This window comes from Pinus tabuliformis, chromosome 2_2, assembly GCF_031772625.1.
Source record: "Pinus tabuliformis cultivar Carrire ecotype Pingquan chromosome 2_2, CPIR1, whole genome shotgun sequence".
NCBI lineage: Eukaryota > Viridiplantae > Streptophyta > Pinopsida > Pinales > Pinaceae > Pinus > Pinus tabuliformis.
Window position 1 is genome coordinate 149,866,760 of NC_142300.1, and position 27,732 is coordinate 149,894,491.

Sequence of the window (27,732 nt, forward strand, 5' to 3'; positions counted from 1 at the left end):
CTCCGAACGGAGACACTCAATGCTCTAAACAGTGCTGCAGACTAGCTAAATAGCCAGCGTGCTCTAAGTCGAAGTGACTACCTCAAATGCACATAATCGAATGCCAAAGTGAGGAGGCTCCTCTCTCCTTTATAGCGTTGGCCTCTCTCAATCCCAAGGCTCACCTCCTCCAATGTAGCTTTCCTCTTGCCACGTGTTCTTCACCATCTACGTAGTCACTCCAAGTGTCTACGTGGGCCCCTCCTCTACGTGGTTCTTTGGCCCCCCTTGGCTCACCTTTTAAGTTACGACGTTGTGCTACTAGGGAGTGTCTTTATTCATGAAGTGAGTATGTCCGTCTCCCCTCACCTTTTTATTTATAAATAGCTATAGAAGGCAAAATTGAGCAAAATCGAATATTTCAATTAGCCATGGCTAACTAGGAATATTACAGTTACACTTTTCAACACACTGGGACAATTCCCGTCGTGTTGCAAAGAGATGTCCTGTTGAAAGCAGGTTAACTGACACTACTGTGATTGGAAAAGAAATTGAGTAATATCAGGTTAATCACATTGGTTGTGGTACTTATGTATCACCTTTGACATAATATATCCAGAATAGAGCTAGGCATGCCTAAGATTTTTCATCCGAACAGTTTCAAGATGAAGACAAAAAGTCTACATTGGCCACATTATTATCATCACCACTATAATATCCCTAAGGAAAATTTACAATGATAAAGAAAGCATACATAGCAAAAATATCCACAATTCCACAGAAATTAGACACCATGAAATAAGCCAAAAAATACGCTGATCAGAGCCATTTTATTATAACGTATGGGGTACAATGGAAGTTGGAATATGTGCACTTGGGCTTGCCTCAAGGCAAGCTTTAAAATCATAAATGATGAAATCAACTGCCGCAATGGCTAAATGGGTGACCCCTCAATAACTCTGCATTGATCCCCCCAGAAAACTGAACTGCTGGCTGGAAAGAATGGTTGATTTTACCCTCTTCTGGTGCTCAGAAAATTATGGGAAATTAACCACGGTTTCTCCTCCAATAACCCACCAAAACCCAAAAAGGGTTTAGCCAAATGCTGACCCCGGAATTTAGGCCCAATTTTTCGTAGCTCCTCTAGTTGTTGGGTATTTCAACCCACCTGTAGATGTCACTGCTAAAGGTCCCCAAAATGGTTGAAACATTCAGTAAATCCCCTTTCAGAATTCCCCCGCAAGTCTCAGCTCCAAAATACTCTTCCTCCCAATGCTCCACGTGTGGCATAAATTACTATTGTGCAGGCCCATGCAGTCCTTGCTGATGAATGCTTGGCCCGGCCAACTCTCCCCAAAATGGAGCTCTGGAAACTCTCCAAATCTTCAGCAGATGATGGCCCTTGGATTGCTCCAGAAACCCAACAAATCACAACCCCACAACTAGCTCCCCCAATGACTGTGTATTTCCCTGTTGTGTCCCACCTGCTTTCTAGCTCCATGAATTCACTTGGCAAGCTCCCTGGTCAGATCTGAAATGATGCAAGACACCTCCTAGGTCTGGCACTCGAAATCCATCGAAGGTAGGGTGAGATTCTCGCTTGAAAATCTCGTGTGCTCAACATCACATGTAGACTTGGCACTCAGCTCAAGCGTGGTAGTCAAGGGTGAATGTTCAAATGATCCAAGATGCGCCAAAATTAGTGCTTCCTCCTGTTTTGTCATTATGCCTCCAATTTCTCCATGTGGGGCTCATTCTTCAATTTTCCCACTCTCTTTCCCTCCAAGAGTGCATAGTACCAAGAGGGGTGCGTATTCCTTCCTTGGGGTGGCCCCCACCATCCACTAACCATTTCATTTCTTCTTTTCTCCTATGTTGGGCACTTAATTTAGCTCAAAACTTTTAAGAGGGGTCCCACAACCCACTTTTCCTTAGTAGTAATCCAAAATTGGACAAAAATGACAAAATTGATATTTTCCTTAGCAATATTGCTAAGTGAGAATATCACAGTCCTCCCCGCCAAAATGTTGGTTGTCCCCAAGCAACTGCAATGCTGGATGTTGAAGAATCTGCTCACCCTCCCAAGTGGCATCCTCCTCTGGTAGGTTCTTCCACCAGATCAAAAACTCCCTGATGACCCTGCTCCTCAACCTCCTTTCCCTGCTGTCTAAGATGGCCTCAGGCTCTAAAATCGGATGCCCATCATCATCTAATGGAGGTAGCTCTGGAACTACTGTCACCTACTGGCCCAGTACCTTTATAAGGCATGACACATGGAAGACATTGTGCACTCGACTCCCTGGCAGAAGTTCTAACTCGTAGGCCACCTCACCGACCCTCTTGGTGACTCGGAAAGGCCCATAAAATCATGGTTGTAGCTTCTCGGCCCCTGTTTGCTTCAGTGTGGACTACTTGTAGGGATGGAGGTGCGAAAAGAATAGGTCCCCCACATCAAAGTGTCTCTGAACTCGATGCTTGTCTGCATACATCTTTTGTTGGTTTTGTCCTGTTTGTAAGTTATGCTTGAGAGCCTTGCAAATGTCCTGGCTCTCTTGGATCCAATGTTTGGCCCTTGGAGCCCGACTGTCTCTAAAGATAATGGTAGCAAAAGATAAAGCATCATAACCGTACAAAGTGCGGAAAGGTGACATACTAATAGACATGTGTTAGGTAGTATTGTAGCAATACTCGCCCAAGTGTAGCCATCTCACCCATGTTTGTTGCTGCCCTGTCACGTAGTTCCACAAGTAACACTCCAGCCACTTGTTGATGGTCTCAGTGTACCTGTCGGTCTGGGGGTGGTAACTAGTGCTAGGTGTAAGCTCTGTGCCCACTAGCCTGAAAAGATCCTTCCAAAAAGCCCCCATGAAGCGACTGTCCTTGTCACTCACTATGGTCTTGGGAAGACCATGTAATCGGAAAACCTCCCTGAAGAACAACTCTGCAACTTGCAAAGCAGAGTACCTGGTGGGTATAGCGAGGAAGTGGGTATACTTCGTCAATTTGTCCACCACCACATAGATGCAATCACGACACTACACCATTGGGAGGCCTGTGATGAAGTCCATTGAGATGCTCTCCCATTTCCCTTCCGGAATAGGGAGCGGTTGCAATGACCCTGCTGGATGAGTCAACTCCCCCTTTTTCCCCTGGCAAGCCTTGCACTCCTATACATGCTTCAACACATCCACCTTGATGCTTTTCGACGAGAAACACTCCCTAACTGTCCAGTAAGTCTTCAGGAACCCCTAGTGTCCTGACAATGGAGAATCATGGGCCAAGTGGAGGATTTTCTCCTTCAATTGAGAATCAGGAATCAAATAGATGCGCCCCTTGTAATAAATAACATTTGCCATTACGCAGTAATGCTCATCCCCATAAGTGCCCTCCAAGATCTCACACGCCTGACGATCCTTGGAGAACTCCGCCAGCAGCTGTGCTTTCCAATCATGACAAATGCTCATGAGGGAAAATGTTGCGGGCCTCCTGGAAAGGGCGTCTGCCACCACATTGGAATTTGCTCACCCACTTCTATTGCTTGTCATTGAGGTCCTTTTGGCCCAAAAAGTGGCGAAGACCGTTGTGGTCAGCCTTCACTCTAAACCTGTTGCCCACTAAGCAGGAATTTGGCCAATGCATCCATAATGGACAACATATCCTTGTCGTAGATGGAATATGACCTCTCATGTGAAAGGAGTTTCTACTCTCAAAAGTGATGGGATGGCCATCCTGTGAGAAAACTGCACCAACGCCTTCACTTGGTGCATCATACTCCAACGTGTATGGGCGAGTGAAATCGCGGAGGGCTAATATCGAACAATTGCTCATCACCTCCTCGAGGTGTTCAATTGTTGCCTGTGCCCTATCTGTCCATGTGAAGGCTCCCTTCTTAGTCAAATTCATGAGGGGAGCTTCTAACTGTGAGAAGCCCTTTACAAACTTCCTATAATAGGTGCATATGCCCACGAAGCCCCTTAACTTAGTCACATTTCGGGGTACTGGCCAATCCCGGATGGCCCTAATCTGCTCCTCATGCACCCTCATACCATTCTCTCCAATAATATGCCCCAAATAGAGCATCTCTGTCAACCCGAACTCACACTTAGACAACTTGGCGTAGAACTGTTGCTCCTCTAAAATACACAACACCACCTTCAAGTGCTGTAAATGCTCCTCCCAGGTCCTGCTACAGATTAGAGTGTCGTTAAAGAATACCAGTACAAACTTCTGCAACTGCCCGCGAAACACATGGTTCATGCAGGACTGGAAAGTGGCTGGTGCATTGGTTATCTTGAAAGGCATAACCAAAAACTCGAAGTGCCCATAGTGATGTTTGAAGTCCATCTTGGGGACATCTTGATCCCTCAATCGGAACTGGTGGCACCCCAAACACAATTTTATCTTGGAGAAGTACTTGGCTCCTCTTAGCTCATCCATCAGCTCATCTATGTGTGGAATGGGGTTGCGGTTCTTCATGGTCTTTTTGTTGAGTGCTTGGTAATCTATTCACATGCGTAACGTCCCATCCTTCTTCACTAGGACAACTGATGAAGCGAAGGGGCTAGAGCTAGGCCTAATGTGCCCAAGTGCCAGCAGCTCCTGAATGGTTTGCTCAATGTCATCCTTGTAGGCCTTGGGATGTTTTTGTGGAGTGGTAATAACTGCATGTACCCCCGAATTTAGCTCAATCGTGTGCTTAAACCCCCGATCAAGGGTCTGCCTTGGTGGTATGTCCCAAAACACTACCGGGTACATGTTTAGGATGGCCTGTATGTCAGGGCATGTTAGGGTGTGGTGACCCTAAACCACCCATTCAATGTCACCATGCCTCAGGTCAGCTTCCATCTTGTGCGCTGAAATTGTCTGTGGAGGGTAAGAATGCATGCCCCAAAGACCAACTAATTTTCCATCCGACCTTGTAAACTCCATCTCCAACTTCCTCCAAGCGGTAGTGACTCGACCAAGAGAAAAGAGCCACTGGACACCCATCCACCACATTGGTGTCTGAGACATCCACCACGAAGAAATGATCCGTCACTGAATAGTTCACCATGGTCACTGTGAAAGTGGGCACTGGGAACATATCGTGTACACTGCATGGTCTTGTCCCCCGACAGAAGGACTGAGAATCCCTCAAACTCCTCGGCCGTGATACCCTCCTTTGAACCATCTGTGCATCGATGAAATTGTGGGTGGCCCCACTGCCCACCAAAATTGAGACACATTGTCCCTGCACTATGGCTCTGATCCTCAACATAAGAAATTTGGGTACCCCACGTAAGGATGCAAGGACCCCTCTTGCTGGTGCGAAAGGGGCTCCCCATAATGGTGGTGGTGGTGGTCCCCTCTCCACATGTGTCACGCTGTCATCTCCGCCTATCTCCAACTCTACGTCATCCTCTTGGTCATTGTCAGAGAAAACCTCAATGTAATGGGCCTTGCCTGCTGTGCATCTATGGCCTGGTGCCCAAGGTTCCTGACAGGTGAAGCATAGCTTCCTCCTCTGGAGGTCTCTCCTGGTCTCCTCATCCAACTGTCCACGCCCCTGGTTGGCTCTCGGTGGTGGAGCCCTAGTGTCTCTCCCCCTCTGTTGGAACACCTGTCTGGGCGGTATCTGTGTTTTGGTCTTGGGTAGAGCATCCTGCAAGTCTCGAGCTCTCCCAACTGCGTCCTGTAAAGTGGTGGGCCTATTGGACCTCACCAAACTCCTCAGCGACTCTACTAGCCCCTCTAGGAACATGAAAACCCTCCTGGCCTCTGATAAATCGGGCACCGTCACTGATAATCTTAGAAACTCTGAGATATAAGCCTCGACACTCCCTATATGCTTGAGCCATGTTAGTTCTCTGAAGCGTTCCTTTGGGTCTCTCCTCTCAAAGCGCTCCAACACCCTCTGAGTGAAATCCTCATAGGTTGTAACTTCCGCGTGCCCCATTGTGGTCAACCCTTGGAACCACGGGTCATGGGCTTCCCCCTCTAAGTGCAATATGGAAATTTTAATTGCCTCCACCTCTATCATCTGATTGAGTTGGAAGTAGACATTTAGCTTCTCAACCCATGCCCTGATTGAGCTCTTGGGTGAGCCATCAAAAGTTGGGAGAAATAATCTCCCCACAGTGCATTGTAAGTCGGTGCCAAGCGTGTAGCCTCCTCCTGCCCTTGTGGCCCTCTAGCACCGGATGATAAAAATGTGCGGATGGTGGACCTGGGTGGTGTGCTAGAAATAAGCAGTACGTTGGGTGTATTCGTTGCATGGTGGTGCAAAGTACTTGAAACCTCACCCAGATGAATTTCCCCTGAATTCCCTTGCCCTTGTTGTTGGTGTAGTTTTGCTGCTTCAGCTCCTTAATGCCCTTAGACAGATCATTGATGGCCTTCAAGAGGTGTTAGGCAAACTCCTCTTCTTTACTCACCTTGTCTCCTCCATTTTCCCGCATGTCTGACCTCTCAACTTCCAGCTGTTGATTTGGGGTAGCATCGGATGTGATCTAGCAATGAAAGTTGGTAGAGAGGCTAAAACACATGAGATCTCCAAGACCAAGAAATGGTTTGGGGAAAATTCCACCCAGTTAGAGAGATATTAAAATAATTAATATTTCTAATGGATTCCTAAGTCTAAACTTAGTAAAATAAAAATATTAATGGGTATTAATATAAAACTGGGTGAGAAGGTTCTAAATGACATAGATCAAGCCAAATCTAATCTTATCCGTTGATTAGAGATTTAATCTCGGTCATTGAAGACTCAACAGAAAAATTATAAGAGGAGGCTTGAGGGTTAGTTGGAGATACACCAAGATTGATCAGTCAATTCGATTTTCTATAGCGGGGTTTGCTGAGAGAAATCGAACAAGTGATCAGAGTTGTAGCGAGGGGCATTGAGTGCATCGCGGAGAGGCAGAGATAGTGCTGAAGGACCAGCACAGAGGTAGAAGAGGCTACGTAGGAGCCACGCAGAGGGCCAAAGTGGTTGCATAGAGGCTAGCAGAGCTTGCGTGGGTGACGCAGAAGGCTAGAGAGCCAACGCAGAGCAGCAGAAGGCTGACATAGAGGGCTTCTGAGTGATGCATAATCCAAAATGGCTGACGCAGAGCCTTAGAGAAGCTTCAGAGAGATTTTCGTGGAGTAGATTTGTTGAATATCTGCTTCCGAAGAGAGGTATTACTACCAGATTGATTTCTCTGTTGAGTGAGCTAGTTTGGCACCCTAGTTGTACTCAAGAATGCTGCTTAATAATAAAACCCTCAGAACTGCTGCACTGGTTTTCCCAAGTTGGGTTTTCTCTGGGGACGATTGTCCAAAAATAACGGTGTCCCTTGTGTGTTTGTCTGTTATTTTCAATTGATGATCTATAGATGGTTGAGACTGCATTTGTGTTTATTTTCAGTATTTATGTGGTTAAATAACTTGTTAAGAAATAAACAAGTTGGTGAAATAAACCAGATAGTGCAGGAAGAATTTATAACGGGTTAGACTTAGAAATTTCAACACCGGCTCAACAGTTACTGGGCCAAGAGTAATTTGTAGCTGCCTCTCTTTGCTTCTATACCTGTACATCCTGTAAGTGACGTTTTGCTTATCCTCTGGTGTCATAGACTAAAACTGCTTCCACAGGCTAAGCCAAGACTATGAGCTCTGATACCACTGTAATGTACCAAATAGAAAAATTTACCAATTTCTGGAACCACAATTCTTCATATAAAAATTTTGCCCATTTAACAGAAAATCACCAGAAAATTCAACAACATATGAAACAACCAATAATGTTGCAACAAGGAACACAACTTTATTTTATTACGGGGAAAAGGTTACATGCCAAAATAATAGTTGAGAAGACCTCCAAATATTTTGTTGCAATGCTAATCCAGTCTCCAAACTGTAACTAAAATTATCGCCCAAATGGGAGCTCTATCGACCCCCACTGCACTGCAGATCGCTGCTACTGCCAATCTGCTCTCCAAAATATCCACTGAAGCACCATGAGATTTCTGGGTGAAATCTCTCAAGAGTGTTGGGTTTTTGTCCAACACCAAATAGCAAACACGGGGGTTTTCATCTTGGGGCTATAGAAGCTAGGAACTAAGTTCTCCAAACCTCCTCAAGATAAAATATCAACAATCCAAGATATCTTGTAATGGCCTCCTCCTCTTTTTATAGATCTGATGGACCCCTCTAGAACCTCCCATTTTGTTATTATTTTAATCGTTGAGTGCACATTTCCCTCTTTTTATTTTAATAAAAATATCTTTTTAATGTTGGAAAATGGTAAATTGGCCATCATGCCGCCTCAGGCCATTGAAACTCACTTCTAACCATCCCATCCTATAGATCTTATCGTTATGGTTCCAATGAACTATTACACTAAGGTGTTCTGCCAAGTATTTGTCCCGAAATGCCACCTTAAGCATAATTAATTCAGTGAGGCCCATTAATAACTTGGTTTTTTGAAAGTTGTCGAAATGCAATAGAACAAAAGGAAAACTGTGCAGGTGATGGAATATGCCAAATGAAGGCCATTGGACCTCATAAAAACTCCTCAAAACCCCTCCAAAAAACCCTGGGCCCGCTGATGACGTCGGCCTACACCTGTGACATGTCTTGCCCCAACTTTGAAAATCCATCCTAACCATGCCATAAGGAACACCAGAAAAAGGAACATCCCAGTTGCCCATTGGTAAAAGAGGTAAAAGAAATAAGAGAAGAAAGAAGAGGTCTGATGGCCAGGAGCAACATGATGATCAGAGAAGTCAAAAACCAGTCTCTCTAGAATTCAACATGGCACATTTGAAAAGAAACCTACAAAGCTACTTGAGAGTCGGCAGATGCTCAGTATACACAGGGATGACATGTGATGCCATGGGACATCTTTGTATAATATCTCTAACCCTACTCTCTTTCATTTATATTGTAATATCCCTTATCAGAGATATCCTACAAACACAAGCAAACTCCAACCAGAGATGGACTAGGAGGGCGTTTACCAGATATGTCGCCTCTGAAAAGAGGACGAGATCTGGAGATTACCTGGCCCTTTCCAGACTCTGTCTAAGAGTATAGGAGAAAAACACACAAGTGGTATAGTAGCCGGGGAGCTCAAAGAGATAAAAAAAAATAATAGTAGTGCAACATACAATAATGTATACATGGAATATAAGCAGATATTCGAGAAATGTAGAGAGAAATGCTAAGCCATTTTATTATACTGAGTAATGGAAAGAGTACAAGAGGTGATCAGAAAGATAGCACCTCGACATGCACAAGGCAAGTGAAGAAATACACTCAGAATGGTAAGGAAATGGCCTCTCTCTGAACTGTGTCCAAGCTGCTGGAGAACAGCTGTGCTGCTGCTAATGCTAGAATCAAGTGAGGATTTGGGGCTGTTCCCCTTCTCAGAAAATGCCGAAACTCTAGAATCAACCTCTGCTCAATAAACCCAGAAAAGCCCAGAAAGCTTTCCTAAAATAGCTGTGCTCCGAAAATCACCCCCTTGAGGATCTACGCTATCCTTCAAGGCTCTGCGCTACCCCTGAAGAGAATCCTCCAAACTCTACCCGAGACTCTGCCAAAATCCTCCAATATGCAAGGGCTGATCCCTTGCTCAATTTCCAAGCTCAAATCCTCCACATAAACCCAATCTGGAGCTCCTACCAAAAGAGACTGCGTCCTCCCCTCTCAAAACTGCGCAGTCATCAAAATGCTCAGTTCCTCCTCAACTCTAGAAATCGCTCCTCCTGCAAAATAATGATGAAACTACCTTGCCCGAGCAGGCACTTGAAGTCCCCCGGGGCTAAGGGTGAGATCTTTGAACGGAGACACTCGATGCACTAAACAGTGTTGCAGACAGGCTAAACAGCCAGCGTGCTCTAAGTCGAAGTGACTAGCTCAAATGCAACATAATCCAATGCCAAAATGAGGAGGCTCCTCTCTCCTTTATAGCGTTGGCCTCTCTCAAAACCTTAAGGCCCACCTCCTCCAATGTAGCCTCTCTCTTGCCACGTGCTCCTTCTCCATCTGCGTAGTCCCTCCAAGTGTCTACGTGTGCCCCCTTCTCTACGTGGTCTTTTGGCCCCCTTGGCTCCCCTTTTAAGTTACAACGTTGTGCTACTAGGGAGTGACTTTATTCAAAAAGTGAGTTATGTCCCCCTTTCCTCACCTTTTTATTTATAAATAACTATAGAAGGCAAAATTGAGCAAAATCGAATATTCCAATTAGCCATGGCTAATTAGGAATATTACATATATCCTAAGTCACATGACACGAGACACGGAGGACACGTAAATACGCGTATTCAATACGAAACATAGCGACCTGGAAACAGGACACGGGGGGCACGTTTTATATATATATATATATATATACCGAAATATAGTTTTTTATCCATATTAAATTGCATGTTGCAGCTTATCTAATCCAATTAAAATATAATTACTTCTCAAAGTTCATAGTTCACTTTAAAAAAATAAATAGAATCAAAATTTACTATTTAGAAATTAGAATGTGATATGCTTGGTCTTGATTTTTGAATATTCAATGTTCATTGTTCATGTACAACTTACAAGCACATAAGAAAATAACTAAGTCTAATCCTATTGATTTCCTCTGCCCCTCTTGTGAGAAAATGGCACAGCTTTCCCTTTCCCTTTAGATGTAGATGTTGGTGCTGGGGGAGTTGGCAGTGGAGTTTGCTATGCTCTAGAAGCTGAAGAACTAGAAGTAGGAGCTATAGGAGGTAGACCACGTCCTCTACTGGTGGCAGGGGTAACCCGGGCAGGTGGTGTCACCTGGAAACATTACAATCTCCCAATCCTGAAATCCTGAAAAATTAATAAGTCTGCCACATTTTGAATGAAATCTAAAATTCTACTTTCTCCATATGAAATCCAATGAGGCCGAAACCACTCTCAAACATCCTGAGTCATTTCATGGTAATGTTAAAAATTTAAGTAAAAGGATGAAAATGAAGATTAAGGAGAATGTCACTTTTACTTTAAGAATTTAACATTACCATGAATAGCATATCAATACTAGGGCCTAGACTTGATCATTAAGCTGCCCCACTCAAAAATTATTTGTTTCTTTCAAAAAAAATTGCAACTTACGCAGGCAACGTTTTCTATCAACGGAATACGTGTTTTCCAGATGCAGGACACGGTGAAAACCGACGAATACGTTTTACATTTTACAGGACACGATGAAAAACGTTTTCGACACCTTTTAGGGCCGTTTTCGTGTCCGACACGTAAAATACGAGACACGGTACCTTGGAGGACGTGTCCTGTGACTTAGCATATATCATTAGTTAGTTTTCTTTTTATACACTTATGTTTTATGTCTTTACATTTCAGTTTGTTAGAGTAGGTTTTTCTATTCTAGCAGATATTCTATATATGCATGATGATTTTGATTATGAGCGGATATCTATTTGATGGACTTATGTTTTCTTAGATATAGGATTCTGGATTCTCACGTCACTTCGATGAAGCAACGTGTCCCCATATGGAGCCAGATGTTGCACCTATTTTGTCAAAAGTCCAACAAAGTAGTTGTACAAATTTTTTCAAAGTTCAGAATCGTCAGCCAACTAGTTATCATTTTATTGTAAACCCAATTTCTGCAAATTATAATGTAAATGATGCTAGTATGACTATTTAAATTTGTAACAACCTAGGTAAGCCTATGATTTTGGCGACTAATTTCAACCTAGAAGGTTCTTTGTCTCATTGAATTATGTGTGTTTTTAAACACGGATAATTGACAAAGTTTTCCCCTTCAGTTTAAACCCCAAAGCTAAGGTGGAATTTTTTAACCAAGTCTTAGGTGAGTCCTAGTGTTTTTAGTTGAGTCTATTGTAAATGTGATTTGGGAATAATTTAAGCTATTTGGCTGAATTATTTGATTACATATCACTTGGTCTACTAGATCATATTGTGTCACAAAATTGGGTAATTATTTGAGGGTCTATAATGAATGGGTGTTCCCCCTTTGAGGGTTGAATTTGTAATTATCCGATGTAAAAATATTTTAGTGCATGTTCCTTCGCAATCAGACACCATGGCTAAAGTATTACAGGGTGGAAAAATAATTAATCCCCTCAAATGTCAATTAATTAATTTTTTGGTAAAATAAAATTAAATCCTAAGCTAGAAAATTAATTAATTTAGAGTCAAAAAATAAATTCTAGAGAAATTATTTTATCCAAGTGGAAAAAGACCAAATAGTTCGTGGGTCAAAAAGAAGTTAATTTTTGGAGGCCCCCACCAAGGCAAAAATGGATATTTTATGAAAAATTGAGCCCTTGGACCTTGGTGGTTAAGTCAGAGTCAAAATTTTGAGGAAATTAATCCGAAATATTTATTTTTAGATTAATAAAAAATGGTTTTTAAGAGAAATTCGAAAATTCCTCAAAAACAAATATTTTCGACGACAAAGATTAAAAGAGGATTAAGTATTTATCAATGGTCGAGATTGCTTTGATGGGGTTCAAGCCAGCTAGCTGTTATTTTCCACTTGGAGCATTTATCTATAAATTAGAGGCCATTTGCTTCTCAAGTCATGATGAACTCTCTGACTCTAGTCTATGTAATTTTGTAACGCTGGGTTTGTTCCACTGATATGATAGGAACGTTTGAAATATCATAATAAAAGACTCTGTGGTTTAGTTCATGGTGTTCTTTGTCTGATGATCTGTGGTATGTGCTGGTTAAGGGCTTTCCTATATTGTGCTTAAATTTTTTATAAACTTGTTTATTCATTCGGTGGTGATAAGAACATTCTATTGCTAGATTTTGGGTCTATCTTAGGTAATCTAATTCTCCATATGTCTAACAAGTTTGCTTGAAGAAATATATAGAGTTTGCAGGTAAACTGGTCTTATTCATCATTTACAAAAATTACTTCTCAAAAATACTTTATTTTCACATAAATTGTACATTTGTAAATATATTTTTAAATTATTTTTGTAGAATTTTTGTACATTTGTAAATTTTTCTAACCCTTGTTTTGTAGCTAGTTGGGGTCATATTTTAAATTTTTGTATATATTGGGGTTTTGGGTATTTTTATTTTCATTTTCATTTGTGCAAGGGAGCTTCAGGAAGATTTGCTAGGGTTTGAGCTAGATCTAGGCCCTTGAGGGTAAAATCTAGTCTCTAGAATTTTTGCAGGGCCAACATAAAAAATTTTGCGGTGAAATTGGATAAACTTGAATATCTAAAGCAAATAAAGTTTTGGCAAGGGTTTCAATTTTTTTTTGGGCCTCTAAGCCCAACGTCCACCCTCTAGCGTGGCTGCAACCTTGGTTTGCTCTCCAAACCCTAGCTGCTGGCCATTTTTGGCCTTGAAGCCATTACGTGGGGCCCATAGGCCTGGTCGTTGGCCTTAAGGCCTTCTTCATTAGCTGTCTCCCCTTCTATTCCTCCTCGACACCCTTATCCCTTCTTGCAGCAAGCTGTAAAGCCTCTTTCCCTGCTACCCTCCTCCTCTGCCGCAGCCTCCTCTGCCCTCCATGACCCTCTTTTCTCCTTCCTTATCCTTCCGCTGCCTCCTCCTTACCTTGACACGGGTTTCCTTGGGCCTTTTAGGCCTGGACGCAGGATTTAATGACCTTCTATTCCTCCTCTGCTGCCCTATCCCCTCTTTTGTGGCTCCTAGGCCTCTCAGCCTCTCCTTCATCCTCTGCTGTGGCCTCTAAGTGGGTGCTGCAGGCCTCTTGGAGGCCATTTCTTTGAGCCGCAGTCCCAAGGGACTGAGTGCCCTAGGCCGCAGCTCTTGGAGGGTTTGTGGCAGGCCTTGGTGGCCTCTCTTAGCCTCTGTCTAGCCCTTGGCAGCCCTCTCCCTTAGCCGCAGCCTCTAAGAGGCTTGCTGCCCTATCCTAGCCATCCTTTTTCCTTATCTCTGTCACTGTGGGTTATCATTTGATTGCTGAAGCTAACATTTGGTGTTTTGCAGCAAACTTGGTAAGTTTTTATGGTTGCAGGTAGGCTCTCCCTTGGAGAACTCTGGACAAAGGCTTCTAGTCATCTTCTAGGCCTTGAGCCCAAGTGGTTTTCCCTCGAGACCTGTCTTCTCTTTACTGTTTACTAGCAGCATTAATAATCTACATAACAGTGGTAAAATTTTCACTAAAGAGCTTTAAAAAATCGTTGACAAGTAGTCTAAATTCATTGACTAATCATTGGAGAAATTGGGCAGGGATGTCTTTACTTGTTTCATAAATTTTTTGGTGACTATCCACTGTCTAAAAGAGGCATCATAAGATCTGATATAAACAGTGGCATAAACTTCTTCTCATTGCTTTCTTTCTATTTTAAGTGTTCTCATCTAGGTCAAAGAGGAATTGATAATTTTGGCACTGTTTTGGGCTTTTTGGTACAAGAAATCTACTGTTGTCATAAAATTCACTTGTTGCTCATCATTGGAACATAAGTAGTGTAAAGTGTATAATTGATCATGCTCCATTGATAATAGTTGCTCAGTGTGAAAAGTATTTGTTTACATTGTCTGATGTAGGGAAGACGATCGTTAGGATTGGTAACATTGGATAAGAATACTAGTGTTGATAATATCAGTGATATTTCGCGAAATATTGCAAATATTGCAATATTTTCAGGCAAATGATATTTCGATAGGTAAATATCACGATATTTTGAAAATCTCCGCTAAATATCATGATATTTTCAAAATATAGGCTAAATATTGCCATATTTTGAAAATATCGGCTAATGTTTAAAAATCTGAAAATTTTGATTTTTTATGTTTGCTGATATTATTGCCGATAAGATGTTTTCAGGATCTTCGCTGATATTTTACCGATACCGATGTTTTTAACACTGAAGAATGCTAACATTCTCATGTTTTATGAGTTCCATAATCCAAATTGTGCACTAACAAGCTCACTCTCTAAAGCACTTGACATTAATCCACTAATCTCTTGTTGGATGGTTTCTATTGCTTAAGTTGGTGTTAACTGATGTGATCATCTTTTTGGAATTGAGCATATTGGAAAAATCTTGGTTCTTCACATTAGCAATTGAATGGGTATCTAATTGGCATTGCGGTAATTTATTGTCATAATTTAAATTGCTAAAGTCATCAATCTCTTGAGCAATCTCGTCTTGTTGGAAATCTAATTATCCTAATTGGCATTGTGAAATCTTGTTGATATAACTTGGAAAGCTTGTATTTTTCTAAAGAACATTAATAATCTCTTTTGGTTAAGAAATTAGAATCATTGGCTAATTGTTCTAAGTGGATAAGTCCTCTAATAGCCATTAGACTTATGGTTCATGCTCAAAGTTGAAATTTATTGTTGATTTTTGGCATATTGGTGATCTTTTCTTTAAGAGCATATATCTTGTGATTATTGAGCAATTGTATTGTGGATATATCTTGTATCTTGTTGGCACTTATAAACTTGACACATATTCTTGTGCTTGGGATTGTCCTTGATTTACCATTGTTGAGTACTTATTGTCATAACTTAAGATCAATCATAATTAAGTACTTAAAGGAACTTTAAACAATCTCACCTTTAGAAGCACTCAATAATCTTGCATTAGCATCCTAGAATTACCGTGCATTAATAATTTACCTCCAAGCATAAGATTGGGTTATAGAGAGATAAGAACACCCTTTCATCTTTGCTTTGCTAGAGAAGTCTAGGCTCTCTAGTATTTAAATATGGTGACTTTGCAGTTGTTAGATCCACAGTCTCTGCAGCGCCAGAGGCACCCGGGTATGTTAGATTTCAAGGAAAGGGATCGTTAACTATGCCCTTGCTTGCTTCACCTTGACTTCTCTCTGCCACTTATTATAGAGACTAGGCTCAATATAGATAAAGATCAAGGGATACACTTAGTTAGACATATAATATTAATAAACCAAGATTCGTGCATTTCACCTAGTTCATAGGATCCATAGAGAATATAGGATAGTTAAGCATTTAAGCAGTGGTTGTTCATTCAGTCATTTGGTCCTTAATTGATATAAAGCAAGTGGTTGACTCCATTAGGCACTGGTCTCATTAATAGTTCAATCTAATCTCATAACTTGCTAAAATCAACCAAGTGGTTAGGCCATTCAACCGTGTCTCCCAGACTTCTTGGTTGGCAACTTGCCCTTCATCTTCATATTCCATAGGGACTACCCTTGATAGCCTGTTGTCGGGAGACAACTAGAATGGAGTGGGCGGGGATTAGAATGACAACCCCCGCCCTGAGTTGTTGTCGCACCATACCTGTACAATTTGAGCGATAGTAGGCGCAAGCGAGAGTTTTTGGACCTCAAAAAACTAGTGTTGTAAAGATCTTGATTTTATCGCAAAAACATCATGAAATTGCGATTTTTTTGGTGTAGCAGATGTTTGCCTATTTTTGCTGATATTTTGGTGGTATCTTAATTTTGCCGATGTTTGCCGATTTTTACCAATATTTTCTTGATTTTTACAGTTTTTTGGTTTTCCAGATCCTTGCTGATTTTATCCTAATGATGATGTTTGCAACATTGCAAAAAATATCATTAAATACCTCAAACTGTCTTTGGAAGATTTTAAACCCCAATCACCAAATTGGGACGTGCTGGTAAAAATGGTCTTGTGAGCTGGTACCTCCTATTTTCCACTCTATAAGCATCGAGATGGATGACAAATAATAAAATGATCCAATCCGGATAAAAAACCCCACAAAATATAAGAGAAAATGATTGTGTATTGATTGCCAAATTTTGGGATCGAGTTTATCAGTTTATAGTAAAAAGGGTTTCTAAGACTGGGGATCATGGCTGACAAGGCTAGACATAGTAAAATAATATCTTAAGGATTTAGCACATAAAATGACCTTTATGGCCATAATTGACTTATATGGCTTAGCTAATCCCTGTGGATCCATAAGTTATTTGATATGTTATACATATAATATGTTGTTCTAAGGGCATCTCAGTTCATGTGCAAATAGGAGCACATCAAGTGGTATCAGATCCTCATCATTGAACATGAGTTCTTGGTGAGAAAATAAAATCTTGCACTACTGTATCAATTATTAACATACTGCCTATCTGCTCTGTGGTTAGACCTCAACCTCTTGTTAAACCTTCAGTGCCATTCGTGCATTTTCTTTAGGCTGTAGGTAATTTATTCTTATATCTGCAGTGCTTTGCTCAGTCATCTTGCAAGATTAGTTGTCATTATGAATTAATGTGACTTCAGGAATGTGTTTTTGTCTTTGGTAATAGTTATTGTATGATTAGCATTTTAACATAGTACTCGCTTTTCTGTTGCGAGCTGCTTCTCATGTTAGCTCTTAATTCTTACAGGGCAACCCTAGTAAAGAGCTAGGATCTAGCCAGAGCGTGCCAATGTGCCAGGTATAACTGCTTTAATTTGTTCTTTAAGAGTCATTCTAATCTATATGAGATAATATTATATTTTCCATGGTTCAGTTTGATCATGTAAAGATATTTGATGTGAGTTTTTTTGGGAATAACTGGGATGCTAATCTTTGAGAAGTTTTTATTTTCTCAAATTCACAAAGCTTTGTTGATCATTCAATTTTTGTTTTGACACCAACTTTTGTCTATCTATGACAGATTCTTGATACATTGATGAGGCTTCTCTGCTGGAGACCTTTGTGTGTGGAAACAGCATATCATGCAGGCTGGCTTTTTCAAAATCTACTTCTATACAATGAAACAAAATTTAATGTTCATAATTTTAAGGTACATAATACAAGGTTGTTAAAAAATCCTGTTGTTTGGATAACTGCCTTTGTGCTATTTATGATACTTTATTTCTCTGATGTAACAAAATAAATTTTACCTTCGCAAGTAATAACCTGCATTTCTTGTTTTTTTTTTCTTTGGTTCTGTTAATTAGAAATGGGAGGATTTAATTAGCAGTTGAGTTGTTTATGTGGAATTGATGATAACTAAGGTAGAAATATTAGCACTGTTGATATAAAGTTCATACATATGTCTTTGCCAAAGGGAACAATTTGAAGGCACTCTTTGGTATGATAATTTAGCTATCTGTTATAGCTTATAGGTATAATATATTACTTAAAAATTCTGTTTTTGCTTAGTTTTGGAGTATTTATGGAATGCCTTTGGAGCATTATTTTTGCATATCTGTCCCCATGTTGAATTTTCATAGGATCTTTTATTCTGATAATTGCTTCTAATGAATTTCATTCTTTCAGACATTTTTATCCATGATTCTTATTGTAGATTCAATTAGAGATCATTTGATTCCCTATATTGCAAAGCTCGAATCTTTAAAAGAAATGTATGATGCCCTAACCAAGTTATCTACAGTGAACAGCATTGGTCAATTCATGAGTCTAAAGAATGAGCTTCGTGATGTGAAGATGACTAGTGATGACACGGTGGCTTCATATTTTGTAAGAATCTCTCAAATAAGGGACTAACTTCAAGCAATTGATGAAGTCATCACTGAGAAGGAACTTGCGACTACAACACTTAATGGGTTACCTAGATCATGGGATGCATTTGCAGCAAGTATAAGTAGCAGGAAGGATGTTCCCTCTTTTGAAGAACTATGGACCCCTTGTGCTCCAGAAGAATCAAGACTTATATCAAGAGGAAGAAAGGAAGAAAACTCTCAAGTATTTGCAGCTCGCTTCAAGAAGACTAGAGGAAAGAAAAAGTTTAACTTTCAAAGCATGAAGTCGGGAAGAAGATCACTTCCTCCCCAAAGGAAGAAGGATACCTTAAAAGTTCAATGCTATGGTTGTCACAAATTTGAACATTATAAAAAGGATTGTCTTGAAATGGCTAATAACAAAAAGAGAAAGGGAAAACAACATACTTCCACAATCGATATGGACGATGAACATCCAAAGAAGTCTAAAGGTGACAAAGATATCTTTTACTTTTCTGCTCTAACAGGTTCTATCGCAAATGATGAAGGTATGTAGCTGGTAGATAGTGGTGCTTCAAGACATATGACAGGAGATCATGACAATCTCACTAGCATGTTGGAAATAAGACTATATCAAAGAGCAGAGCTTGGAGACAACCATAGTTATGCAGTCAAAGGAGTTGAAAGACTTCCATTTAGTTGGAATCTGGTAACAATGTTCATCTCAACAATGTTCTATATGTACCAGGTTTGAAAAAGAATATAGTCTCTATTTCATGTTTAGAAGATAAAGCAAATAGAGTAAGCTTTTGTGGATATCAAAGTACTTGTATGGCCCAAGGACTCTAGTATGGATGATGCTAGAGTTATTGGAATTTGTGAAGGGAGATTGTATAGGCTCGTGGTACAACAAATTCAAGCTCTAGTACATGATGAAATCAATCCAAGTGAGCTATGGCATAGGAGATATGGTCACCTTCATTATAGAGCATTACTTGAATTGAATCAAATAGTTTCAGGTGTTCCTAAATTGCAGATAGATCATAAAGTTGTATGTAAAGCTTGTGCACTTGGAAAGTATTTCAAGAAACCATTTCGAAGCAGTGACAATAGATGTAAAGAAGTTTTGGATTTGATTCATTTTGATGTATGTGGTCCTATGCCTGTGAGATCGCTTGGAGGTTCGTTATACTATGTGACATTTATTGATGACTTCTCTCATATGACACAAATCTATCTCATGAAGACCAAGGATGAAGTCTTCACCAAGCTTCAAGAATTTAAGGCTGAAGTAGAAAACTTGATAGTTAAGAAGATTAAGATTTTGAGATCTGACAATGGAAGAGAGTACACCTCGAAAGAACTTGCGGCTTTTTGTAAGAAAGATGGGATTAAGGAGTTGATTGTTCTGTATTATTCCAAATAGAAAAATACTGTAGATAATAGAAGCAATGAACTAGTTACAACTATTAAATTAAGAAATGCACACCCACACATTTGAACACAAAAATATGGGCAAAAACGTAGAGTCATTGTTTTATTTATGATAAATATGAGTACAATAGATGAGATTAGAGGAGCCCAGGGTTGCTACTACAAGCTATGGCAAGAACCTAGGTTGGACTTGTGATGCCCAAGTGCTAGAATGACTCCACAAAAAAATCCTTTGCGTTGATCCAGAAAATTACTACCACTATTGTTGTAGGTGCCCTGAGATTTCGACCCTCAGATCTGCTCCAAAAATTCCGCAAAATTAAATGTAGGCTCTGCACATCAGCTCCAACCAAACCCAGAAATACCTCATAAACCCAAGTGGTGGAAATGTTTTCAAGGTAGACTGTGCCCTCCAACAATTTGTTTTGTTGGTTGTTGAATGGAACTAGGAATTCTTCCCTAAGAAGTGCTCAAAACATTCTGTAAAATTAATCCTAGCCTCCTCTCACCAAACCTACAAAAACCTAGAAAGGGTTTAAACTGAATCCAACATGTCTCGACGACCCCCAAGAAGTGCACGTGGCTCCAATTGGCTGGGAAAACGCCTTGTAGAAAGAATCTTGCTACCCTGAGCAAAATCCATTCCTGGAAAATCTCCTCCAACCCCTGGAACCACTCCAAATCTCTTTACGTCTCCTTGCCTAGCTCCCACGAAATTTCCTTACTCTCTGTTGTCGCACAGATTGGCGCGACAACGCTCAGACCGGGGGCTGTCACTCTGATCCCCGATCTCTTCGTTTAAGCCTGTGTCCCGCGGCTAAGGGGGGTAGACCCTATAGGGAAATGGATGACCAACTGTGAACCAGTTGGGGTGGGAGACACGAAAGGAAACTAGCACTAAATAGATTTTATTAAATTTATAGACCAGTGCCTTATGGAGTTAATGTTTAAATGATTACTTACTAAATGTTGCAGAAACATAAACCATGTAGAGCAATCATTTATCATCAAATAACCTGAGTGAAGATTAACTTTTATCAAATGCGAGAAAATGCTTAATGGCTTAATGATATTCCAACAATTTAAAATTTCGAAAGATAAAGTTCGATACACAACCACTTAATTTTAAACGCTAACCAGATATCACATTCATGATCATTTAAGCATGATAAATATTAATTCCCACATCAAAATTTTAGCCTCAGTAGAAAAGATAAAACGTGATAAATCCCTGAGCCAAGACTGAATCTGGCAAAATATTTCCAAAATATTTTTATATTTTTCAAATGAAAATGAAACTTTAAATCCAAAAATTGAACTAAACTAAAAAGGAAACCTTTTATCAATTTTTTTTTTTTATTGGCTTCTAACAAAACTAAATCTAAAAAAAAAAACTAAACTATAAGAAAAGAAAATTTTTATATCTTTTATAATTTTATAATTTTTTATGATTTTTTAATTTATATATATATATATATATATATTTTTTTTTAATAAAATTTTAAGTCAAAACTAAACTCCTAAATGAAAAATTTAAACTAAAGCTTAAAAAGATTTTTTTTTTAACTTTTTATAATTTTTTATTTTTTATTTTTTATGATTTTAAATTTTTTAAACAAGACTAACTAAATCAAAAAATAAAGATTAAACTAAATGAAACTAAAAGTCAGACTAAAATTAAATCTAATCTAAATCTTAAAAAAAAACTAAAACAAAAATTTAATAAGTTTAAAGTTAAACTAAGCTAACATAAAGATTTAATTCATAAAACTAAAATCTAAAACTAAAAGCTAGGCTAAAATCAGAATAAAAGAACTAACACCTATCGAATATACAATAAAAAAATCGAATTTGCTTTTATTATATATATATATATATATATATATTTATTTATTTCTGAGTTTGAAATTAAAATGAAACAAAAATTAGAAAAAACACAAAATGTAACCATATAAACGAAGGTAGAAAAAAAGGAAACCTAACCATAAAAAATATCTACGCTAAAACTACACCACCATACGCATAAAAAAAAGATGCTTGCATTAAACCTGTTACAAATGATAAAAATGAGTTTTGATGTGCAGCTGAATCGGACGGCGATAGGAATGAAGGCAGCTCGATGGATTTTGGCAGAATGCTGGGTATATATGCCGACAAGAAGATTTCGATGGAAGTTGTGGGGAAAGGCTGCGGGTGTAGAAGAATTTGATGTGCACGCTGGACAGCGAAATGGTGCAGCGATAAAAGGAAATGGAGCAACGTGGAGGTGGACAGACGCAGGTATGAAGGCTCTGCGTGAAGGTGAATGGCATCTTGAGGAGATACGAACAGATCTGGGCATTCAACGGTGGAATGTGAGTGTGGGCTGCTGCTGTTGTGAAGATTTGCTTGATGGCAGCAGAAAGAGGAGAAAACGCAGGGCAGAAATAAAGACTGCGTTCTGGGCAAGAGGGAAAACGCAGGAAAAGGCCACGATCTTTTTTATAAATGGATTCGTTTGCAGGTGTAAGGGAATGCGGCGATGCTGAGAATCCATTTGTAGATCGGATGCAAGGAGCTGAGTAGTATGAGAGATGGCGGATATAGGAAAAATTCTGAATTCTGCCAAGAAAAACGTAGCCAGAGTGAGGTTAATAAAAAAGGAAAGACGATTTTGCAGCCCTCAGAAAAATATTCTAGAAAATGATATTCACTTTTGCTTCAGAATTATCAATGAAACCCTCGTAAGATTTCTTATAGATCTGAAAACAATCAAAATTAAAAACCCCAGGACAGCATACACAAATCAGAATTTTCTGCTAGAATAATGACCTCAGCCAACAGAAAGACTGAAAACCCAGGCAACAGACAGGAGAACTTCCACCAGAACCTCTAAATATTTTCTAGAAATCTTAATAAAAATTTTAACTTGCTCGACTTCAGATTTCCTGAAACCCTCAAAAAAAATTAGATATGAAAATGAATGATTTTGAAAACCCTTGGACTGCAAAATTGCTGGTTGATATTCCTGGAAAGCAATCTTTTATGAACCCCAGCAATCAAAAGGCTTGGAAAACCTCGAATTTTCTTCATAAACCTTTTCCAGAAAACCCCTGCAAGAGTTGCATCTAAGGCCAGATCTTACCCTCCAGGGCCTAGATCTGGCTTTAAACAAAAATATCCTCTTCAGCTCTGCAACCCGCAATGACAAAACAAAATACCCAGAAACAATATGTGCAAGGATGAAACTAAAAATTCTAAAATCAGCTAAATAATTACAGTATTCACAGACTGCAAGCTCTACAATAGCCAGATTTCTCGTTATGCCACATAAATATTTTCAGAATTTTAATTTAATGTGAGATGCTTCAGAAAAACCCTGCATACATTCATAAAAAATTTCAAATGATAAGCTCGGGATCAAGAACTGGCTGGGCTCTTTCAGAAAACACAATCCGGGAGTTGGCTGGTTCAGCCGAGAACTTCCCCTAATGCCCAGTAATCTGAAAAAAGGATTTCCTGCACAACTTAAAATCAACTATCAACATAGAGGGAGAAAACAATAGTGAAACCCAGATCAAATGGAGATACCTACTACTATATTTCAGAATCTAAACTATCATTCAAACCCCAAAGATCAGACAAGATACCTGTGCCTAGATCAATTTTCATTAAGCTATCCTCAATGACTGAAAAAAAATTATGCAGAAAAATAAAACAATCTTACAACATTTCCAGAAGAGTAACACCAGCAAGATTTTTAACCCCAAAGTCTTTCTTTATTGCACAAAAATGACTACAAGAGAGCTTTCTTTAGCACCAGACTCTCAGATCTAATTTGATCTCAAATGACCCCTAGCACCCTATTTAAAGGAAAAATTCCAACAGCTAGTTCGAGTGATCCACGTCAAAATGATCTCGACCGTCGATGAGGATCAAGACATCTCTTAATCTCATCCGTCGAATTTTTTAATGCATTAAAAATTGAAATTCTGCATTTATTTACTCAAAAATATTATTATTTTATTATTTCTAAGTTTTTATTATTTTATTAATTATTAATTTTTTATTATTTTATTTTATTTTATTTATATCTTTAATTTTTTTATTTTTTATTTTTTCAATTTTTAAATTTTTTTATTATTTATTTTTAAATGGATCCTCGAACTTAGCCTTTGAAAAAATCACCTAGGACCTAGGACTTAGGACTTATGAGGGGATTAAAACATTTTCTAACCCTCAAGACACTTTACATCATGACTTTTACAACTTTACATCTCAAGGGGGAGAACCCATTTGACATAGACCCTCATAAACCACCCAGTTCTGCGACACAACTATAATCTAGCAGATTAACACACTAGGATTCCTCTAAGATTCTAGTGACAAAATCCATTCTGGCTTTGGGGTTAGGCTGAAGGAAAACTCTGCCGATCATGGATCGGTGAGACAAAAAACCTTCCAGAACGTAGATTATCACTAGAAAATTAGGTCCACCTAGGCAATTTACATACATGACTCAACTCTGCTAAGATTATTTACAATTCACACATGCAGACTGGGTTTACAACATAAATTGATCAAGTCGACGATGACTGTCGAATGACACGGACACGTCAATCAAGCGCTATCCCTTTTGCGAAGAAAAGGGGGTGTACTGCTATGGGAAGTTGACACGTAGTGGTCAACACTCTCTATGGCTGCGTAGTAGATATCCAATGATCTCTGCAGAGTTCAGATTTTAGACAATTCAACCCTCCAAAATACAATGTAATGTTCCAAACTTAAATAAATAGTGATATGCAAAGAAAAAATGCTTTACAACACATAAATATTAAACAATTAGCAAATGCTCATAAAAACTCTAGAAGTAAGAACCAATTGAGCCATTTTATTAATCAATGGAGCAAGTACAATAGTATGGAGGAATGCACCTGGGCTTGCCTCAATGGCAAGCGTGATAGAACCCAGGTGATAATACAATGATTTCAAATGCTAGAAATGACTGCTCCTCTAATGCTCTGTGCTGCCCAGAAAAATGCACTACTGGTTGGAAAGGGACTGCAACAAACTCCACCTCTAGTGTTCAGAAAATGTTGCAAATTTAACCTCAAGCTCCTTGACCAAAACCCACAAAAACCTAGAAAGGGTTTGGCCTATCTCCAAGCCAAAGTCGAACCCACAAAATGGTGCAAATTCCCCAGCTAACTAGCAATTCACCCTATTATAAGAATTAGGATTTCAGGCCCGAATATCGTCTGGACAATTATGAAATTTTAATCCCGAACTCCCTTCAGAAAACCAAGAAAAACCTAAAAATTGTTTGGCTGAATTTTGACCTTCCAAAATCGACCCCCAAGAGGCCTTATGCCCACCAAAACTGTTGAAGCACACAACCTACAAATATACCAACAAAGTCCTCCTCCAATGCTCTAGAAAAGCAATAATCACCGCCACTAATGTTTCCCTTGTCTTTCCCGACAAGGATCAGCCTCAATAGCTGAGACTCCACCTCCCACGTGTGCACAATATTCTCCCTCTGCGCTGGATTGGAAGTGCGAAAATCCCACTGAATAGAAGCTCTCTCTCTCAGCTCAAATACTCATCCAAAATGCAGCAAAACACCCAAGCCTCCCTTTTAGAATTTCTCCCAGCCAAAGCTCCTCTGAGAGATGTCGAAATCACAACTTAGCCTCTCCTCACTGCATCCTCCAGGAATACTCACCACTTGGAGACAATGGATACAACTGTTGGAAATCACAATGAAAAATTCCACCGAAAGAATGTAGATGAACCTCTCTAGGGTGGCAGTCGAAGTCCCTCGAAGAAAGGGTGAGCTCTTCGCTTGAAGAACTCTTGCTAAATAACAAGTGACTCGGCTAAGCAACTTGAGTAACCAAAGAGAAATTTGATATGCCAAAGATGAATGAAATGAGGAGAGTTGCCTTCCTTATATAGATTTTGTGGAGCACTTTTCCCTCCAATTTAGCTCCTCCACAAGAGAATGCATGCAAATCAATCATACAATGAGCATAAATAATCTCAGCTTTTATTATAATATATAAACTGGGGTTTTACGTGCTGGAATAGTAAAATAGCTGAGATAATTGAGATAAAACTGCCCTCAAGGATCTGCTCTGCATGGGCCCTCCACTGATACTGAACCAAACTGCCACTGCTAAGCTCTCATGTGAATTTTGGATGAACCCACCAAGAGGAGATGGGTACTCGCCCAATCTCACTAAATCACCGGAGGGTTTCCGTCCTGGGGCTACCAATATAGTAGAGAACCGGGTTCTCAACCTCTCATACAAGAAACAATATCAAAATCCAAGATATCCTCCAATGGTCTCCTCCTCCTCTTTTATAGATTTGATGGATCCCTCTAGAACCTCCCATTTTATTATTATTTTAATCATGGAGCACTTTTCCCTCTTTTATTTTAATTAAAATATTCTTTTTAATGCGGGAAAATGGTAAATTGGCCATCCTGTCTCCCCAAGTCACTGAAACTCTCATCTAACCATCCCATCATATAGATCTTCTCGCTCCGGTTCCAATAAGCTATTACACTAAGGTGTTTAGCCACGTATTCCTCGTGGAATGCCACCTTAAGTGTAATTAATTGAGTCAAGCCCACTAATAACTCAATTTTCTAAAAGTTGTCGGAACGAAAGGCAAACTGTGCAGATGATGGAATATACCAAGCGAATGCCGTCAGACCTCATAGAAACTCCTCAAAACTTCCTCAGGACCCCTGCTCCACTGACCTAGCCATCCCCTTCCCTGGAAATCCACCCCGGGCTGTACTATGAAGAAGAATAAAAATTGGGACATGACAGTGTGTATGCTCTACTCTCTCCCCCAAGCTATTAGCCGAAGCTACCAAAGGAATCTCCAACAAAGGTGACTCCTGCATCACGCTGGCTGTATCTATGTGCCCCTCACAACCTTGCGTGTCCTCAACCTCATGCTCAACCACCTCCTTAGGATCTTGATATCTAAAGCTAGGTTTCCACCAACAAAAGCGCCTCCTGGTCTCACCCTCTAACTATCCCTGTCCTGCTTGATCCTTTCGAGGAGATTTGGTGCCCCGAGTCTATCGATTTTCACCACATTGTGTAGATGACTGTACCCCCACGGCTTGCGCATCTCTAGTGTCTTTGTTGTAAGGATGAGGATGGATCTGGTTCGACACCTTCCTCAACTGGGCCAATATCTCATCGTTCCAACATATCCCACCCCAGAATTCCCGCATACTAAATATTCCTTGAGCCATGGCTTGTCGATGGTTTAAACCGTCACTGTGCATACATGCCCAAATCTTCCATGTTCTAGTTGGCTACCCCATAGCCAAGATCATGGCTCTGATACCACTGTAATATTTCAAATGGAAAAATACCGTAGATAACAGAAACAATGAACTAGCTACAACTACTAAATTCAGAAATGCACAACCATACACATTTGAACACGAAAATATCGGCAAAAACTCTGAGCCATTGTATTAATTCTCATAAATATGAGTACAATAAATGAGATCAAAGGAACATGGGATTGCTATTGCAAAGCTATGGCAAGAACCTAGGTTGGAATTGTGAATGCCCAAGTGCTGGAATGACTTCACCAAAAAAAATCCTTTGTGATGAGCCAAAAAATTACTACCACTGCTACTATAGGTGCAATGAGATTTCGACCCTCATATCTGCTCCAAACATTTTGCAAAATTAAATGTAGGCTCTTCACACCAACACCTACCAAACCCAAAAATACCTCACATTCCCAAGTGGTGGAAATGGTCCCAGGGTAAATTGCACTCTCCTCCAACAATTTCTGCTGCTGGCTGTTGAATGGAACTAGGAATTTTTCCCTCAGAAGTGCTCGGAAGATTTTGTAAAATTAATCCTAGCCTCCTCTCACCAAACCCTCAAAAACCCAGAAGGGGTTTGGGTTGAATCGAACATGCCTCG

General features: G+C 39.8%; 1 protein-coding gene across 3 annotated transcripts in view; it reads left to right on the forward strand.

Moving 5' to 3' along the window:
• Positions 1-27,732, forward strand: part of LOC149191873 (protein TRANSPARENT TESTA 9-like) — a 488,249-nt gene that overhangs the window by 241,034 nt on the left and 219,483 nt on the right. For all 3 annotated transcript variants that reach the window (XM_089404399.1, XM_089404398.1, XM_089404400.1), the window contains exons 13-14: positions 17,287-17,337; positions 17,560-17,688. In XM_089404399.1, coding sequence (XP_089260525.1) covers positions 17,287-17,337; positions 17,560-17,688 — 180 coding nt within the window. The remainder of the gene's footprint in view (positions 1-17,286; positions 17,338-17,559; positions 17,689-27,732) is intronic.